General features: G+C 30.6%; 2 protein-coding genes across 2 annotated transcripts; one reads left to right on the top strand and one right to left on the bottom strand.

Moving 5' to 3' along the window:
• Positions 1-1,366: 1,366 nt before the first annotated feature.
• LOC108223403 (squalene synthase 8) lies at positions 1,367-4,549 on the bottom strand. Its single transcript, XM_017397657.1, has 12 exons — positions 4,319-4,549; positions 4,143-4,185; positions 3,972-4,061; positions 3,800-3,875; positions 3,458-3,527; positions 3,224-3,376; positions 3,043-3,147; positions 2,329-2,475; positions 2,172-2,250; positions 1,996-2,084; positions 1,814-1,905; positions 1,367-1,439 (listed from the first exon to the last, which is right to left on the bottom strand). The coding sequence occupies exons 1-12, from the start codon at positions 4,547-4,549 to the stop codon at positions 1,367-1,369; spliced, it is 1,248 nt and encodes a 415-aa protein (XP_017253146.1).
• Positions 4,550-17,518: 12,969 nt separating this feature from the next.
• LOC108197882 (B-box zinc finger protein 20) lies at positions 17,519-18,949 on the top strand. The gene is made up of 3 exons (XM_017365624.2): positions 17,519-17,809; positions 18,041-18,451; positions 18,548-18,949. The coding sequence occupies exons 1-3, from the start codon at positions 17,624-17,626 to the stop codon at positions 18,812-18,814; spliced, it is 864 nt and encodes a 287-aa protein (XP_017221113.1). The 5' UTR covers positions 17,519-17,623; the 3' UTR covers positions 18,815-18,949.
• Positions 18,950-19,595: the final 646 nt, after the last annotated feature.

The raw sequence follows: 19,595 nt of genomic DNA on the forward strand, positions 1-19,595 counted from the left end.
TAGCTCAACATGTGTTTAAAGTTTATTATGAAAACTTTCTACATGAGCTTTATCTCTATTTCAAGTACTAAACACACCAACACTGTCTAAAATATAAACAATCGGGAGTTCTTGGACGACTTGTGTTGAAGTCTTGGAGGTCCTAGACGGCTTATGTTAAAAGTCTTCGTAATCAAGATGGTCGGCACTCGGCGGTGTGTCCGTAAGTAGAGTAGCAACGGATGAATGAGTCACAGGAAAACAACTCTATTGATATGGTAAAACCGGCACAAATTTATTTTTGACACCTCCAAAGGACCACATATTAATGGTATGAGGTTGTTTTGGTTGCTTATATTCAAAACAAATCTTCTACTTCTAACATGAGAAACTTATAATAAATTTCTACTTCTGAGATCCAAAACTATTAATATGTCCATTATTGAATTCTCTGTCAACGCCAAACCAAATTAATTTCAGCTTTATAATTAGATCAAGGGTTAATTTTCAAATTAGAGCAGTTGACTCTATAGATATACAATAACAAAGCTATGTAACAAGCTTAACTCACAAATGCTCAGAAATCATAATCCCTCAGTTAGCAAATTTCCCGTTCTCATCAAATCCAAATTGACTCAAAGAAGTAGTGACACAGACACACATAGCGAGTCAGTAACATAGATACACTGATACACACAAAAATTCGAACATATAGCTGCAAAACCACAAACTCGATTCAAACCTAGACACACTCGACACAAAACTGAATCGAGTTTTTTTTTTATTGTATACCTCAATGTTTGAGTTTAAGACTTGAGATTCGCTTAGAAGCTGAGAATCAAGTGATTGACTGATGAACTTGGGAGAATCAGAGTTGACTCGATTGAAAATCTTGATAGACAATAGTTTTTTGATTGAATAATATTCATACTCATTAGGTTACAGACTTGAATGCATATAATATTTATATTATCAACAAAGTACAATATATAGAAATTCGGCTAGTCATTCGATTTTCGATTATCGATTAACCTCGATTAAATAAAAATTGAAAAATATAAGTTTGGCTATGGAAACGGGACCAAAATATAAATATTGATTAACGGAATCGAAATTATTTTGGTTACTCACAAACATTTGTAATTATCATGCGTATATTACTGATGCAAGCAACTCGAATAATTATCATATGAACTTATGAACTTGAATATCCAAGTGAATAAAAATAGAGGAAATTGAGTGAAGGCATGAAATATGAAATGTGTCCTTGATAATATTAATCAAATATAGTTTCTATGATAAGCATATTATCTTGACAAAAATTCTTGCACCAATGAAAATCTCGAACTACATCATATAGTTGGTTCGGTCAATATAGTTGGCAAACTTATTGAACTCCAGACTTGCTTGTGGTGAGGAACATTCTCATGGTCATGGCAAGACCTTTGCGATACATAATCCTGCAAGAGAATACATCATATCAATAGGTCAATACTTTGCCCCCCAATAACTCAAACATTAACTTATTCTCTTGTTAATCAATTATTATAAGAACTATAATTTACACAACAGTATTTATGATTATGTAATTAATCAATATCATATAGATATCAAAGTTTTAAAGAAATTGATTAGACAAATCATATTAACTTAAGCAATTTATGTATACTCACAGTACAAAGAGTTATATGATATCTTGAATGTTCTCGAAGATAACAGAGTTCCTGCAAAATTAAGTTAAATTGGTCAGCCATTTATAAATAATCTTGTTTTAATAAAAGTGGAAGGAAGATAACATTCATTTTTTAAAAAATATGTATATCTGGAAATTAACCTTGCTGCTAAAGTTCCAGAGCTCATGCATTTGTGCTTAATTGCTTCAAGCTTGCTTAAAATTTCTCCAGCACGGGGGTCATCGTTGTTCACCTAATATTATCATCTCAGTCGTATAAGTTGAGCACACGAATGTATATAAAAGGCAAAACTATATACGATTTGAATTTTAGAGTTATTTACCTTAGTTTCCATGAGACAAGAAACATCATAAAAAGCACCATAAACATCCCTCATTGTTTTTGTCCGATTAAATATTCTTGCTTTAAGATCTGTAAATTCATAGCAGAAAAACATCTTACAAAAATAATAAATATCAATATTTTCGATCAAAAAATTAATAACTATAATATCCTTACCAGAATTCTTTGGTTTAACGGTTTTTGTGAAGATTTGAGGGTTGTTATAACACAAAGCTAGTTCTCCAATAGAATCAAGCTGCATAATATATATAATTAATATATTAATAAATTGCTCGACCAGCATTTTTAAGTCATTTACATAGAACACACTTACTCGCGGAACTGCGTAGAACCGGAAGAACATAGGATCTTGAATTTTACGCATGAAATCAAGGCAGTCTTCTGCATGGGACAATGCGTTTAAGATCATTTCATTCAGGAATTGCACTGCCATCACTGAGTTCTCCTCTTCTTGAAAGTCCTAAAGATATAGTTTGCATAAAGGTCGTGATCAGTTACCAATACTACAAGAAACTGGACCAGGTTTGGCTAGTGTGTGTTTATGAACACATGCTAAACGGTAAATTTGATGTATTTAGTTTGTTTTGATTGGTGGTTCTTTTGTATATGCAAGGGGTTCACCATTATTAATAAGTAATGGGTTTGTCTAGTGTGTGCCCATGGGCACACACTAAGCACCAAAATCTATAATTTTGGTGGATTTTGATTGGTGTGGTTGGTGAATTTGCAGGGGGGTCCACCATTATAAAGAAGCATGAGCCAATCAAAATCCACCAAATTTATAAAATTTGGTGCTTAGTGTGTGCCCATGGGCACACACTAGAAAAACCGATAAGTAATAGCCAATCAAAATGAGTCAGATGCATAAAATTTGGTGCTTAGCATGTGCGCACGGGCACACCATAGAAAAACCGAAACTTAATTATTTATTAATGTTATGAAAAACAAATGCATAGGCACTAATTAGACAACGAATATAATTTTGGGATTAACTGAAGATATACACATGTTTTTGCACAGAACAAACCTCAATTTTGTCCACATATTTACTCCAAATCTCTCTAGCCCAGTACATCTTTCTCCTGGGGAGTTCAGTCACGTCCTCGTGATAGCTGTAAATAGTGTGCCTCTTCTGTAATAAGAACATAATAAACATAATTAATGTTACAAAATCAGAAACACAATCTCATGTAAATTCAGACAGTGACCTGATGGAGGCAAGCCATGGAATGGGAAAGAAATGTTAGTGAATCTTCATCCATATCTTCACCGATCAATGCATGAGCGAGCCTCAACGTCCCCGATATAAAAAGTCCATGCACGTATTCAGTATATTCTTCATAATCGCTCATTGTTTCAATCTGCGTACGTAACATAAATATATATCTCATTACTAATACGCATACTACTACTAGTACTAGAAGATATCTATAAATGATTACCTCCTTAGGTATAAATCTTGCCATTGCTTGGCTCATTCTCTTGGCCACTTCATATATTATCTCTTGTGAACTGCATGCAAGTTGAACAGGAATAAATACTTGCATTGTACGTGCAGGGTATACCGTATATACACAATCCCCACTAAATTTTGTTTGATTGTTTTTTTATCAGGTAATATTTGAATCAATAATATTGTTCCTCAAAGACCTTGGAGGATTATACATCAACTTATCATAAATCTTGATTATCTCATTAATATCTAGAAATTATTTTATACGTCTGCACTCGCTATGTGCTCAGCTTTACAATAGATCATAGAAAGGAAAACCCCTGGTTTATACCTGCTCTCAAGTTCCATCAAAGCGGCTTGAATGTGATGATGCCCTTTGGTGAGTTCTCGGTCTGCATTCGTACCACCTTCACGCAAAATATGAAATAATTTGAATGGTTATCTCTTCCTGCCTATAAATTGAACATTTAATTCTATATAATGTGGAAATTAACAAAACTTACATATAAATTTCCAATCATTGTCAGAAAAACAATGATGGTAATTATGCAAAGTGGGTATTTTGACCTCGTCTGGTATCCCCATATCATCCTCTGCAAAAGGGTGAAAAAGGGGTTCAAGTTTATGTGCAGGAATACCTAGATATCTCCATAAACGTGTGTGTTAGTACGTACCAATTGTGTCCAGGTTGCGGAGAAGCAGATACATAGCGCAAATCTGCACCAAAAAAACAAATTTATTGTTAGCGGTTGATGTGATAATTAACAAGCACAAAACCCTCAAACACAAACACTAAAATTAACATAAAATTAATCTGTAAAAAATTTACAAAAGTTTAAATTTTACATACCGAATCACGGAGTTTAGGTTGATTGAGTTGAAGAACCAGCTTTCCAAAACTCTTGGACACTTGTGGAAGCATTTCATGACAGTAATTCCAGTGCTCATCGCTTCTCGAAAGAGGCTTCACAGAATGTTGTGTTAATGCAGCCACCGCAGTCATGTCACGTCTCACCGGAGAATAATACAGCCTCATATGCGCAGCTGCAGGATAGTTGGTCATGATGCTCAAGCTTACCATCTTGTGTTTTGTATATGGGGTTCGCTCGAATGGAATGAGGATACTAATGCTTCTCTGCAGAGTTGTTTATATGCAGTCTGCGTGCTTGCGTTTCATTTGGTAACAGCTAATTACGAATTTTTGATACTATAGTTTTGTGCAAAACGTCTAACTATATTCTTTTGGTAAAATATTTTATAACGTTAAGGTAAATTGTACTTTAAAACCAAATCTTCGCATTTCTTTTCCGGCACAGATTTCTATTATTGGTTTTGTAGAAATTTTCCAATTTTGTTTAGTAGCAGACTCTGAGAGCATCTCCAACGGCGTTGGCTATAATCGTTGGCTAAATTGGACCTGTAAGACATTATGTAAAATTTGCTGAACCTGTAAGAAATTTTGCTTCAATGGTACTGGCTATATTAGTTGGCTATAATTTAAAAATAGTATGTTATTAATATTATAAATTGTTAAAATAGAATATATCAGTTTAATATGGTAATAAATGATGTACAATCTTCCTACATATTTTCTTACAGACCTGTAGAGGTTCGACAAATTTAGCCATCCATAGGAGGTTGGCTAAATTTATAGACAACAGGTGAGGATGGTTGGAGTTGAGTTTTTGGAGCTGTTGGCTAAATTTTTTTATTTTAGGTATGTCAGCTCATCTTTTAGCCAAGGGTTTTAGATGGTTGGAGATGCTCTTATGTGCTTTTTCACACCCGTTTCGATTAATATTCTTTTTTGATAATTTATGTTTCCTTTTCCGTATTTAGTACATTTCTTTTTAGAAATTTTTTATTCCACGGGTATTGATGATTCGAATAACACATTCTCCTCGCGCAATATTATACTCATATTTTTGATCATATAGAGTACTGGAATATATTATTCGATATAGATTATAAGAGATAATAAGAGAGATATATGTATTGTTACACTGTAAATCAATTCGAATTTTGTATGAAATTGACCCTGCTTGTGTGTACCTCCTTGAAATAAGACGAAACGCTAATTTTACGCACACATATGAATTAAGTTTTTGATATTTGTTAGGAATTTATTGAATATATGATTTGTTGTGCGAGAAATTTATTGTTCGAATATGCAGAGGAATGTAAACACAGGGAGATGCTCATACACAAATCACTCTTAGTCTAAAAAATTTAAAAACTAGTTTATTATCAAATATTTCTTTATACTTTCTAAACCTAACAATATACACTCTTAATTTGTCATTTTTTCAAAACTTATATTTTCTATCCAAATGTCACGTTGGTAATGGGACCCCACCCAAACGCCACGTCAGCATTGGGCTCCACCCAAACCGTCACGTCAGCTGCCACGTAAGCACCGGGGCCCGCCTAGATTAATGTCACGTCATCTGCCACGTCAACAAGTGTTGGCGTGGCACTTGCCGCGTCGGCAGCCCCACCACGCCAATGATGGGGCTGCTGCCACGTCGGCAGTGGGTCCCCCAGAAATTAAAAAAAATAATAAAAAAATGAAATGGAGTGCGGTTAGCAATTATGGAGTGCTCATAGCAAAAATTGAGAGGGTACTCAGTAGCTTTTAGATTTTAAGATTAATTTAATTTGTATTCGTTATATTTAACTATGGCCAAATATTTTGTTACGCGATCAAGCATGCCGGATCCCGAGCTTCAACCTATTGTCTAAAAATTTCACAACCCAAATTCTTCAGAGGAGTGGAACCCTGAATATGTGACATCATGAATACGTGATACGTCAATATTTAAGTGTTTGAGACCTATCACCATTTAACTATCTTTAAAAACTCGCATATAAGCACTTGTTGGATTAAGAATGACACACTCCATCTTGGGCATAGTTAGAGTCCGTGACTCCGTGGGACTGGAGGCTAATTTTAATATATAAATTGGTAGTTTGAAATATATATTTGAAGATTTTTGACTTATTAATAATTTGTGAGTCATTAAAAACGTAATAATAAAAATAAAAATAATTTATAAGTAGTTATGATTTTTGAATAACCTTAATAAACAAATTTAAAAATTTCCCACCCTTGATTTTAAGTTGGTTTTGATTTATTTTTGATTTTCAATCAGTTTTTAGCTTATCATACAAATAATTATTTTCCAGTTTAAAATTATAAACAACTTTAAGTCACAGTAAACGACACAGAAAAAGATTTATCTGACCGAACCTTCTCATTAATTAGTTTATTTGGACGCAATTAACACAACTGAGTGAATCTTAAATCTGCTGAACCTATCACATATATAACGACAACATTCAAGGTCATTTTGATACTTCAAAAACTAGTCCTAATTAGTTTATACATCCATTATTTTTTTAAAATACATCTACTTAGTCAAGTGAAACGATAAATGAAAAAAAATTCTCAAAGATTAATAACAATATATGTAATTTTTATTTATCAAAAAAATATAATAGCTGCACTTTTTAAAGTTGTATCAAGAACTGAAACGTCACTTCTGCTCTTCTTCAAGAATCAGTCGTATATACAAACACACAACATCTCATATTTGCACAAAAATATTTCTCAGTCTCGTGGCTTCATAAAATAACTCACAAAGACTAGAAAATCAAAAATCTTCAAATTTTGATGAAAGACCTTGGTAGAACCATGTCCCTATACTTCAAAAAGCACCTCACTTGCAATTATTGTTAAAGAAAAATTGTTGGAAGCTATTCAAAGGTTAAAGCTCATGTATTGAAACTCTCAAATTATGGAGTTAAAACTTATCCTAACATAACACCAGAGATGCATGCTTCAATCAAACGAGAAGATGAAACTGCAGAAATTAGAAGACAACAAAAGATACTACAAATGAAGCAAAAAATGCAGATGTATCTCTTACTCAAGTATAAAATTTGGCATACCAAAAAAACGCAAAGGTAATCCCATTGTTGAAGATTTTAATGTTGTTGAAAGGGATGCATTGTAGAAGGCCTTTGCTCGAGTATTTTATGCAAGTGCTTTATCATTTAATTTGAATTTTAGAAAAGTTTTATGATGCTTTTTAATAATAATGTCCCTCGATATGTCTTTTCCAGATATGAAAGATTATGCACCACATTATTAATTGACACAAGAAAAAAAATCACATCTCTCAATTATTAAAATCTATTAAAGACAGGTGGAGAAAAAAATGTGTTTTTATTTGCTCGAATGGTTGGATTGACCTTCAGAAAAAACCTCTAATCAATATCATGATTGCTACTTCAGCAGGTACTATATTTTTTTAAATCAATAGACATAAATAGTATCTGAGAAAATCAAAATTTGTTGCATCGATTTTCTTCGATGCTGATAGTTGCATATTTTTACATATTTTAAATTTTTTATTATTGCTTGTTCTCGCATTTTTGTTATTTATTTGTTGCATTTTCAGAAATTTGTAGATAAACAAAGAAATCAAAAAATCAAGAGAAAAAAGAACAAAAAAGTGCAAGAAGGGCAAAAGAGGCAATGGAAGGAACTGGGGTGCAGAATGTGGTTCAGATTGTTACTAACAAAATGCTGTTAATTATAAGGCTGTTGGAGAGATTATTGAAAGTAAATATCCGCACATCTTCTGGGCTCCTTGTGTAATTTACATTATCAATTTGGATTAAAAAATAAATGCGAGCCACTGGAGAGATCAAACCACTGTCAATATGTAAGTGGATATTAGGTATTCTTAACGATATTTGAGATATTTGGAGTTTTGTCGTTAATCACAACTTGACATTAAATATATTCAATATCCATTGATTTAACATTGCTGAACCACATTTTGCCTCACACTTTATTATGGTTGGTCGACTTAGAAAGATACGCACTACACTAGAAAAAATGATCATGGATGATAAGTGGCAGTAAATATATAGAGAAGAAAGAAATAATATTATTGACAACAAAGTGAGAGGAGTAAAAAGATGCATTGTGGATGACTTTTGGTGGATCGGTTGAACTACATTTTGGTTATTAACGAACTCATTATGAAAATGCTTAAGAGAAGATGAGAAACACAATATTATTTTACATCTTATATATGACATGTGGGATATAATGATTGAGGACGTAAAAAAGGTTGTTTATGCATATGAAGGAAATGATTTTCTTACTAGAAATTTAGAAAAATTTTAAATTATTCGAAATATATTGGTGATTAGGTGGAATAAGAGCAACACAACGTTACATTGTCTATTTGTCTAGCCATTCCCTGGTACAAAAATGCTAGTGCGAAGCTTGGCTTCGAGGGTGAAATAATGATATTATGCGAATATCTTCGCAGGACCAAGAAGTATCACCTAATAGAAATGAATGCTTTAGAAGGTTGTTCACAAACCCCACTGACTTGTAAAATGTTTTTTCTGAATTCGGAGCTTTCTCAACAGGAAGTGGATACTTTAACCAAACCCATATCATCGAAGGGAGGTTGACAGAAAACTCCATTTCCTGGTGGGCTAAATATAATACAAGAATACCATTGTTACAAGTTCTAGTTTTTAAATAACTTGAACAACCAGGTTCTTCACAATGTACCGAGCGATGCTAAAGCACATATTCGCTTATTCACATGGTGAAGAGAAACAGATTGACAACTTCGACGATCGAAGATTGACAGTCCTAACATATAAAACGAGAAAAAAAAAGAGACCGATGGAGTACCCATTTTCATTACTTGTAACAACTGTTTTGTTTGCTAATTGCTATAATATATATATATATATATATATATATATATATATATATATATATATATATATATATATATATAGAGTGAGGTTCCAGAGAAAACTCTACTATCAAGAAAACCAAGGAACCCTCTTAGATGCCGTTGATTATTAAAATAATATATACATATTATCTTTTTTAATTTCAATCAAATGATATCCAAATCTAACGTCAACAAGGGTAATCTTGGACAAAATCTTTTTCTTGACATAATTTTAAGATCAGACAAGAGCAATCAAATCTTTTAAATAAGGTAATCAACTAAAGCTGTTATATGTATATGATACAATGAATTATTTACATCTCAATAGATGCAATCAACAATCTGAGATCAAAAAATCGATTGATTATAGACAAGATTCTGAGTTGTGTTCCTTATACCGAGCTTTGAAATTCTAGTGATGGTCGGACATGCTTCTTTGTCGTTTACGTTCCTGAGTCTTTTATTCTAAAGAGGTTTGTTTTTGTTTATGTATCATTTCTTTGAAGATGTGGCGTTTTGATCATCATAATATCTAATGGTTTTTTTATGCTTTAATTATTTATCAATGTTATATGAATATACTCATAGATCATTTTATATCTTGATTCATGATTTTAATATTACTGGTGGTTCTTTTTTGGAATGCTTTATTGGGTCGCAACTTGAGATTTACATGGAGATGTATTCTGGAAACAAAATCTACCATACAATGGGTGTTAGAAAAAACGTTGCCTCAGAGATTGCTATCAGTGTTCTAAAAGATTTTTGGCTCAGAGATGATACTAACCTCTTGTGTTATCCTCATGCCAACTAAGAGACTACTAGAGTGGCTAACCTAATGATATCAGGTAGGAAGGGATGATGGGTTTGTGGCTTGATATTGAGATGGAAGGGTGATTATAATTTTCTTGCAGCAAACCAAGATAACCTCATGTCGCGAGATGGTTGTTACAGAGGAGGCATTAAGGTCACTCAAAGATCACAATTGGAATCATGTCATTTTCGCCTCTTTACTTTTCTTGCTTTGGATTATTATCTCAGCTTTATTAACATAATAACTATGTTTCCCCATGACCACATGTTATTGCAAAAGGGTCATGTATGGGAGTAAGTTGAGCGAGGATGCGAGCTTGATGAACTTATAACTTATGTAATGAAATGCACTTAAACTAATTTTCTCAGTACAAACATTTTTTCTCATGCCAATGCTATTCTCGAGCTTCACATAGAATGTCAATTTTTTATTAGAATCTTGATATTTATATGAACACCTATTGGAATCTTGTTGTTATACATTTTTGTGACTGCTGAATGTTGAAATTTTGTGTAATCTCTTAAGTATATTAAAAAAATACACTTGATATTGAAACAAAAATTCGAAATAGAATACTAGGATGAACACACAATAGATATATTGAAATTCTACTAACTACGCAATGTATTTTTTAAATACGATTCAACGAAAAATTCTGTTAAATGTTATATTAAAAAAGATACATTTGATAATGTAACACAAATTTAATAAATAGAAGGAATACACATAAAGATTTTAAAAAATACTTTCAAAAAAAAATGATGAAATAAAATTTTAATCGTAAAATACTTAATAGAATCCAATAAATATAGAGAAAGATCTCTTATTTTTGAAATAAATCATTTAAGCAATCATATTAAAAAATTGCGAAGACATATGTAGACAAAACCCTGATAAAATTCAAAAAAAGACAAAGATAAAACTCAACTTATTTTTAACAACAAGAATATTTTTAAAAAAATGGACAAAAACATTTAAAAGAATCCAGTCATGTATTTTCTTTTGAAAAATACATGTGAATCTTTTGAAATTTAAAATTTAAAATTCAAATTTAATATACACTAAATGCTCTGTCTGATTGATTGAGATATGAATGAATATAGAAAAGGAAATTAATAAATTGCATATATTATTATTTATGTTAATTAATTAATGTGCATATTTTGTAAGATGTTAATAAGAATGTTTAATAAGAATATTTTAATAGTATTCTTCGTCAAAAAAATTTATTAGATTTTACGAACATTTGGTAGGATAATAAATATTTTCTATTTAATATTTTAATTAATGTTTTACTATTTAATAAAAAAACATGATGTATTATATTTTTATTAAGATTCTATTAATCAATTCACCAAGGATGTTAGAATGTTTACGGTGAAATGTAGTATAAAACGTCAAGGTTTTGTAGAAAAATATATTGATAAGAGTTCGAGAATAATATTAAGATACTATTAACCAATTCACTAATGATGTTAAAATGTTTAGGGTGAATTTTTTAAAGAATTTCAAAATTTTATCATATTTATAGATTTCTCAAATCAAATTTGTAATTAAGTATTTCAAAGAATCTTCAATAAAACGTAATAAAATCTTTCATTAAAGGTAATAAAATTCAAAGAGTATGACAGAAAAAATGAATAATATTAATCATGGAGATTCAAGATTCTTGAAATTATCCTTTATTGTAATCTTTACATCAACTCTTTCAATCACATGTGAAACTATTCTTTGTGTCACCTTTGGATTCCTATTACAGTTCCTTAAAAATGTTTTAAAAAATATTTTATCAAAAATACAAGGTTTTGATAAATGTTATATAAGATTATAAAAAAAATTGTAAATTATATCAGATGTAATTTTTTAATGATTTATTTTTGCTAAATTTAATAATCTAAGATTCTCTAAGGCATTTTTAAAAGTGATTTTAGAATATATAAATAAAAATTAAGAGCTTAAACACTGAATAACTTATGTCAAAAATATTTAAAATATTTATGATGGATTCTTTTAGCATTAAAATTATATATTTTGAAAGAAAGATTCGTCCAAATAGTATACATAAATCTTTTTATCACATTAATCATTTACAAATTTATATAATTATAATAAGTCTCGTGTGTTATGGATATAAAATATTTTATAGAATCTCACATTAGTCATATACATAAAGAATCACAGAAAATCTTAAGAGAATCCTAAAAACATATTCAATTTAAGTTAGTGAAACAGTTAAAAGAATTTCATAAAATCTTAAATATATTTAAATGAATAAAACCCTTGAAAGAAACTTAGGAAAAAAATTATTTTAAATTAATAGAACACTTAAGAGAATCTTAGAAAATTTTAAATAATTTTAAATTAGCAAAACACTTAAGAGAATTTTGGAAAATTTTAAATATTTTTGAATTTGTAAAACACCTAAGAGAATCTTAAACAAAATTCAATTTAAATTAGTAAAGCACTTAAAAGAATCTACCAAAATCTTAGGAAAAAATTTATTTTAAATTATTAGAGCACTTAAGAGAAACCTAGAAAATCTTAAATAATTTTAAATCAGTAAAACACTTAAGAGAATCTTGGAAAATCTTAAATATTTTAAATTAGTAAAACACTTATAAAAATCTAAAAAATATTCAATTTAAATTAGTAAAACACTTAAAAGAATCTTAGTAAAATCTTAAATAGATTTAAATGAGTAAAACACTTGGAAGAATCTTAGAAAAAACTTGTTTTAAATATTCAATTTAAATTTGTAAAACACTTAAAAAAAATCTCATAAAATCTTAAATATATTTAAATGAGTAAAACACTTGAAGGAATCCTAGAAAAAATTTATTTTAAATTAATAGAGCACTTACGGGAATCTTAGGAAAATATTAAATTTATCAGTTAAAACACTTAAAAGATCGTAATAAACAAAATTATTAGATGATCCGTTATAACAATGGTAAGAGATTCGTTATCATACACAAGATAAGGCAAAATATATAAACAAGATTGTCTAAGATATTCGTTCATTTTTTTAGCAAGGTGAATTTTTTGAAATTTCAAATTCAAATTTAATACTGATTGATTGATTAAGATATGGATACTATAGAAAAGGAAATCAATTAATTACATATCTTATTAAATATACTGATTGAATGCATTAAATATATGTACTAATTGAATGCATTAAATATATGTAGAAGATTACTATAATATCCCTTATGAAGTAGATTTAATTGATTTTTTGATAAATCATAATTTATATTATGATTATAAAATCAACGGTGATTAAGTGGGTTTCTCGGTTTTCTTGATAAGCTGAGTTTTCTTAGGATCTTCCTCCTATATATATATATATATATATATATATATATAAAAGAAATATAACTCATTTTTCTTATTACAAATCATTATAATGGACATCAGTGTTGTTTAAGTGCAGTCATTATAACTAATTTAGTTTAAGCACTCCTCTGCACTGCACCCATGGAAAGACACTTATACTCTTAAATCTTGTCAAAAAAATATTTTATATACAATTAAATTTTTGAAGATTATAGCCTCTTCTCCATTCAAATGGGAAGACATAGATGGAATGCAAACTCATATCTCTACTTTCTAGTACATGGCGATGACCCATGAGCTGCACTTTTGATCCCACATTGAAGCCATACCCATGTGAGATGCAGCTAGCCTAGCATTGGAACTTAACTTTGTATAAAATGAAATCGAGTACTAAAATTCATATATTCCTTTCTTATCTTTTCATATCAATCCCGACAACTTGTGTATTATTAAACTACCAACTACCTTTCTTTCTGTACCAAGAGATCACCCGTATCTATTACATTGTCAAAAGTGCCATTTTTATATTAGATTGCCAAAAAGTGCTCTTTGTCATCTAGTGCTTCATAAGCCCACCCACCCTCTCCTAACAAGTGGTGCCATTTATTTTTTTTCAACTTTCTTGTTTTCCCATGACATAGCAACGTGCTTTGTTCGATGTGCAGCTTTAGCTTGCATTGCGCCTTTGGGGCTTATCTTACCCTCCTTGCTTCTTGTATATCTCCTTTCGGACCTTTCCTATATATTTGCCTTTTAAAATTTTAAGATGATTAGATTGCATATTTTAAACAAATAAGTAGAATATTATTAATCTCAACTTCTAATTAATACAAGAATTATAAAAGCCTGGTATCTTTCGAATCATCTTAACATTTTGCATGTAGTTTAGTTTGTACGATATAATTCTATAATTTTATTTTTAATAAACACAGAAATTATAAAATTTTATTTAGAAAAAAAAAACTTCATAAATATAAGTGTAAGTATCTTTCGAATCACATTAAATTACGTGAAAAATCAAAATGACGGTAAAAAAAGACGAAAAAATAATTTTAAATATTTTGTCAAAACTATAACAAATATACAATATATTAATTATAGTTTTGACAATATATTAAATTCTAAAATTACTCAATCATTTGCCTAATTTTTATCATTTTTCTTAAAATATTTAAACATAAATAACAAATTGAATATACACACAAGGTTGCGCTCAAGATAGAACCAATGCTTAAAATATAACCATATAACCACTAAGGTTTTGCTGAAAAACCCTATATTTTTCATAAATTTTCAGGGTTTAAATTTAAATACATGTTTTTTTACATATCGTTGTGTGTGTTCACAAGTAATTTCAAAATATAATACATAAATGAGACATTATTTTTTTCGTTCTGCTGCAGAACCCTAACTAATACTAGAAATAAGAATTTTTTATATGTGTTTCGTAAATTAAATTGTTCGAGTTTCAAAAAAGAAAATAAATAATTTTATTAAAAAAATTTAATTTTGTTGGTGGGAAAATCGTTACATTATAAAAGTTTAGTCCATTTGGAAGTCAAATAGAATTTTTAGGTAAATAACTTCAATTGAAAACTAATTTATTATCAATTTTTTTACAATATGATACCGGATTCAAGACTACAACTATTTTAAATGCTCATTAATCTTTCTATCCTTTACTTAATCTCCCTCTCAAAATTATCTTTTCTAAGGTTGTCTTTCTCTGAACATGACCCTATACACACAAGTGTTCTATATAAACAAATTATAATTTTGAAAGTAAAAAGTTGTATAGCATAATAAATAAAGCTAATTCTGCTGTGTGAGTTCAAAAGGTTCCAAATCATGTATTATTCCATTTTCAACAGTAATAAAAAGTTGATGACATTTTTATCATTACGCAGGAGAAAATATATCGCACCTAATAATAATTTATATCACAATTTTATGAACACAGACATATATATTAAAAAAAACTCTTATAAATAATTATTTTAAATATTTTCTTTCTTCTTAACCAAAATATAATATTTAATCTTTTATTTATAAAATAGTTAAAAAATAATTAATTATGAAACTATAACCATGTTAGAGAAGTAAATAACATGTAGAGGGGGAGGAGTGTGTTGCGTTTGTCAGAGAATTTTATAAGAAATCGAAATAAATGCAAATCAATCTCAGACTTCAGATCGAGGATCGAAATATTAAACTCGATCCATACCTATCGAAAATTCTACTAGGGATCAACTTCAATGTATCATATAGCTCCAAATAAAATTATAGGGCAGGACAGTGCACTTGGCGTGAAAGCAACAAGCTCTGGTCGCCCATAAACTGACACACTCATCTGTCCATATCTGTATTTTACTTTCTGTGTCCACCATTCTTTGATCTTTACTTAGCTTCAAGCTCTCGTCTCTATTTCCCTCAAACTAATTACCAGAAAGGTGCATTCTTACTGCAGTGATATATCCTGATGTCCGAGACTCTCGCATATTCAACATCATTATTTTTAAGATGGGTAAGGGATATTCAAATAAAATATCATTAATGACAACAATGCAGTGCAAAAAATAAAAAATATCTGACTAATCACAAAAAGTTAAGGCTTGTGTCCACTATTAAAAGATACCCTAATATTTAGGGTCGCGTTTGTAGATTTTGAGAGTAAAAAAGTGTAGATGTAGAGAAGAAGATTAAAGGGTTGTGTACATGATGCCATGCAGCTATGCCCTGAGTTGAAAGCCACAAGTAGAGGTGTAATTAAATAGCAGAGTACTCGACAAGAAAAAGAAATTAAGAGGCAAGTTGCAAGGTCAAGGCAAGTTGTTGATGCCCCCACTTTCCTTGTCATTACATTCAAAGATAGAAAGAGAAAGTCATGAATTGTTTCCAGAGCATTCTTTTCTGGGTATATATATTATTATGGGTATGTTTGGCCTCCCGTTTTAGATGAAAATAAGTCTTATTTAGAAAAAAAATATATATGTTTATATAATATTTCTTAGATAATGATTTAAATGATAATAATTTAGTGATGAAATTAATAAAAATAGGTGTTCTTTATTTATCAAAAAGTGCAGACGGTTTGTTTCACAGTTATTTTAACTTTTTTTTAATTTTATAAGCAGAATAATATTATTTATTATCAGTGTTCTCATGCTAAAACATGGTCGCTGTCTGGCTTAGTCTAAAAGAAATAGTGAGTTATTGCTTAAAATAAATAAGAAGATTATGGGGTGTTTGTTTCCGGCTTGAAAGCCGGGTTAGAAGCACTTATTTGTACTGTTTGTGTAAAAAGTAAAGAAGCACTTATATAAAAAGTTAGGAATGCTAGCTTTTGTTTCAGGTTTCTGCTTATTTCCCAAACACTTTAATCACTTATACGCCTTAACTTGCTTCTGACTTTTACTCCACTTTTTTATTTTAAGCAATAAGCACTTATTTTAAACTCACCCGCCCCTATATGTGATAAATGAACTTAATTTATAAGTTACTAAAAGTGTTTGGATAACTTTACATATAAGTCAATTGAGTGTTTGCTAATGTAAATTTATAAATTAAAAAATTCAGATTATTAATATACAAGAAACTTTATTAGTAATAAATAACCTTTCCGACATATTAAAATTTTAAAAAGTCAATAATAAAATGTAAATCACTAAAAAAATCAAAAAGAAGTTGGCATTACCGCAGTTTATTATGACTTAAAAAATCCAAAAAAAACACTTGTTTAGGTTTAAAAGAAGTCGATAAGCACTTAAAAAGAAGTGTTGCCAAATAGCCCCATATTTCAGAGAGCGCGATCCATATTTTTTATAATATAAATATTTAATAAATACTTAATATTTGTTATTTATAAGAATAATTTTATTTATAATTTTTTGTGATTTATTCATAGAAGAATAAGATAAGATATAAAGTAGTGTACACGAGATCTTAAATACCCTTTCATATCTTAGCTGTGATTTCCCACCTATATGCCCATATTATTTCGTCTCTTTGCCAATTCACTCCTACCAACTACTCCTATATATTTATAATTTTACATATATCAATATAAATATTTAGCTCACAGACAAAGCTAACTCACGAAGCGTGTGTGTTTCTGTGTATATATATATAGCACTACTTGAACGAGAAGTTACACAGTTGAAGTAGTTGGTAACTAATTAAAGGGAGAGAGTTGAAAAGAAAGGAGTGCTAATCCAGAGAGATATTTTATAGAATGAAGATTCAGTGTGATGTATGTGAGAAACAAGAGGCTTCTGTCTTCTGTTGTGCCGATGAAGCCGCTTTATGTGGGCCCTGTGACCGCCAAGTTCACCATGCCAACAAGCTCGCCGGAAAACATCCCCGCTTCTCGCTCATTCATCCTTCTCCCCAAGATATTCCTGTTTGCGACATCTGTCAGGTATATATACACCTTAAACATATATTTTTAGTTACGGTTCAAAATGTTAGAATACTATACGATCATGCTAAGTAACGTAGCATGGTATCAGAGTTCAGACTCACGGTAGACTCCAGTGGTTTTAGATGTTAGAATATTATACAATCCTGACAAATAAGTCATGATCATTTAACATGTCATCAGAGTTCAGACTACAGGAGTTCGGTACGAATAATCTTTATTTTTGTGCAGGAGAGGCGTGCCATGGTATTTTGCCGAGAAGATAGAGCAATCCTATGCAGAGAATGTGACGACACAATTCACAAAGCAAATGAACATACAGAAAGACACAACAGATTTCTTCTCTCCGGAGTCAAGCTTTCACCTCTGGAACCTTCATTCACATGCCAGACCTCAACTTCCTCTAACGGCTCCAGCTACAACAATATCAATGCCGCCACAAGCGAATCCATAACCGAAATCAACACGACTCCCATTTATGATGATAATTATCACATGCAAAACCATTTCCAGAGCCAAGACTATGGAATAACATCGGGTTCAACCAGCAGCATTTCTGAGTATCTGATGGAAACATTACCCGGCTGGCACATCGACGAGTTTCTCGACCCTTTATCTTCTCAATATGGTTTTTGTGATAAGGTTTGCCGGATGATCACAAATTAGACAAATGCTTGTTTTATTTGATAAGTTATAATTACTTAAAAATAAAAATATGTTTTTGTTTTATAATTGCAGGGGACTAATAATTATATGTCACCATACATTGATGATAGCCTTCAAGGGCTTCTGGGGCCAATATCGTCACAAGATGTGGTGCCTCAAGCTCCACCACTATCTGATCAAGCCCATTTTTATGAGACCCAAGAGTTCAACCTCGGCCCAGTGAAGGTTAAATCTGAAAATGAGAAGAATTCGAAGAAAGGTGGTAAAAAGTGGAGTAGAGACGGTTCGGCAGTTATTGATAAGTCTGCATCTACCAAGAAATCAAAACGTTTTTGGTAGATTCTTACAAGTTTATTCTCGTTTGACTTTGTATGTACTTTGCATGTGCTTGGGCATTTGGTTTTTTTAAGAGTTGTGAGAATCATCTGAGACGTGAAGGTCTTGTATATAGTTGACTATGGGCGGAAAGAACCATAGGAGGAGTCGGAAACAGATGCACGGCCTTTTTAACCGAATGTAAGAGCTAATGTTGCTTCGTCTTGACGTTTGTAACGCTTTGTAAGATAATTCACGAATCATGGCTTCAGTGATATATGATCACCCATTGTAATTACTGTAATTAAGATGTTAATATAATTCTAAAGTCGTCGGACAAAATTATGACTACCCATTGTAATTAAGAGGTCGGTATATTTTTAATATCGTCGGGTAAAAATGATCTGGGTGTTCTCATAATGACGCGATAAGTACGAGTCACTTTAATCAAAAATAAGTCGGGTGAATAAAAATCAGTGGAAAACGAAAATTTACGTGTTTGTCTAATTAAACGAAATGTGATTTTTATATCAGAAGCACATTCCTTCCGCGGGTTAAAAAAACAAAGCTCTTTTCCAGATATTGATCAATTTTTTAGACTACGAGATTGCTCATTGCTGGGCTGATGGGGGCTGTAAGACGTGGACTGAAATTATAAGAAAAATCACTATAAGCATATTGATAATTTTGTGAATAGCCGTGGACTTTAAATTTATACCTGAAAATTACTTTTTCTCTTGAATTTTCGATGATAATATTAGATGACAATATGACATGGTCCCTTAAATTTACCTTCCAATTTTAT

This window comes from Daucus carota, chromosome 1 (assembly GCF_001625215.2).
Source record: "Daucus carota subsp. sativus chromosome 1, DH1 v3.0, whole genome shotgun sequence".
Taxonomy (NCBI): domain Eukaryota; kingdom Viridiplantae; phylum Streptophyta; class Magnoliopsida; order Apiales; family Apiaceae; genus Daucus; species Daucus carota.

Bases quoted from the DNA above. Each gene is read 5' to 3' on its own strand.
- LOC108197882 (XM_017365624.2), top strand. From the start codon at position 17,624: ATGAAGATTCAGTGTGATGTATGTGAGAAACAAGAGGCTTCTGTCTTC. The intron at 17,810-18,040 runs GTATATATACAC...ATTTTTGTGCAG, and splicing joins CTGTTTGCGACATCTGTCAG to GAGAGGCGTGCCATGGTATT. The intron at 18,452-18,547 runs GTTTGCCGGATG...TTATAATTGCAG, and splicing joins AATATGGTTTTTGTGATAAG to GGGACTAATAATTATATGTC.
- LOC108223403 (XM_017397657.1), bottom strand. From the start codon at position 4,549: ATGGTAAGCTTGAGCATCATGACCAACTATCCTGCAGCTGCGCATATG. The intron at 4,186-4,318 runs GTATGTAAAATT...TTTTTGGTGCAG, and splicing joins AACCTAAACTCCGTGATTCG to ATTTGCGCTATGTATCTGCT. The intron at 4,062-4,142 runs GTACGTACTAAC...ACCCTTTTGCAG, and splicing joins CCGCAACCTGGACACAATTG to AGGATGATATGGGGATACCA.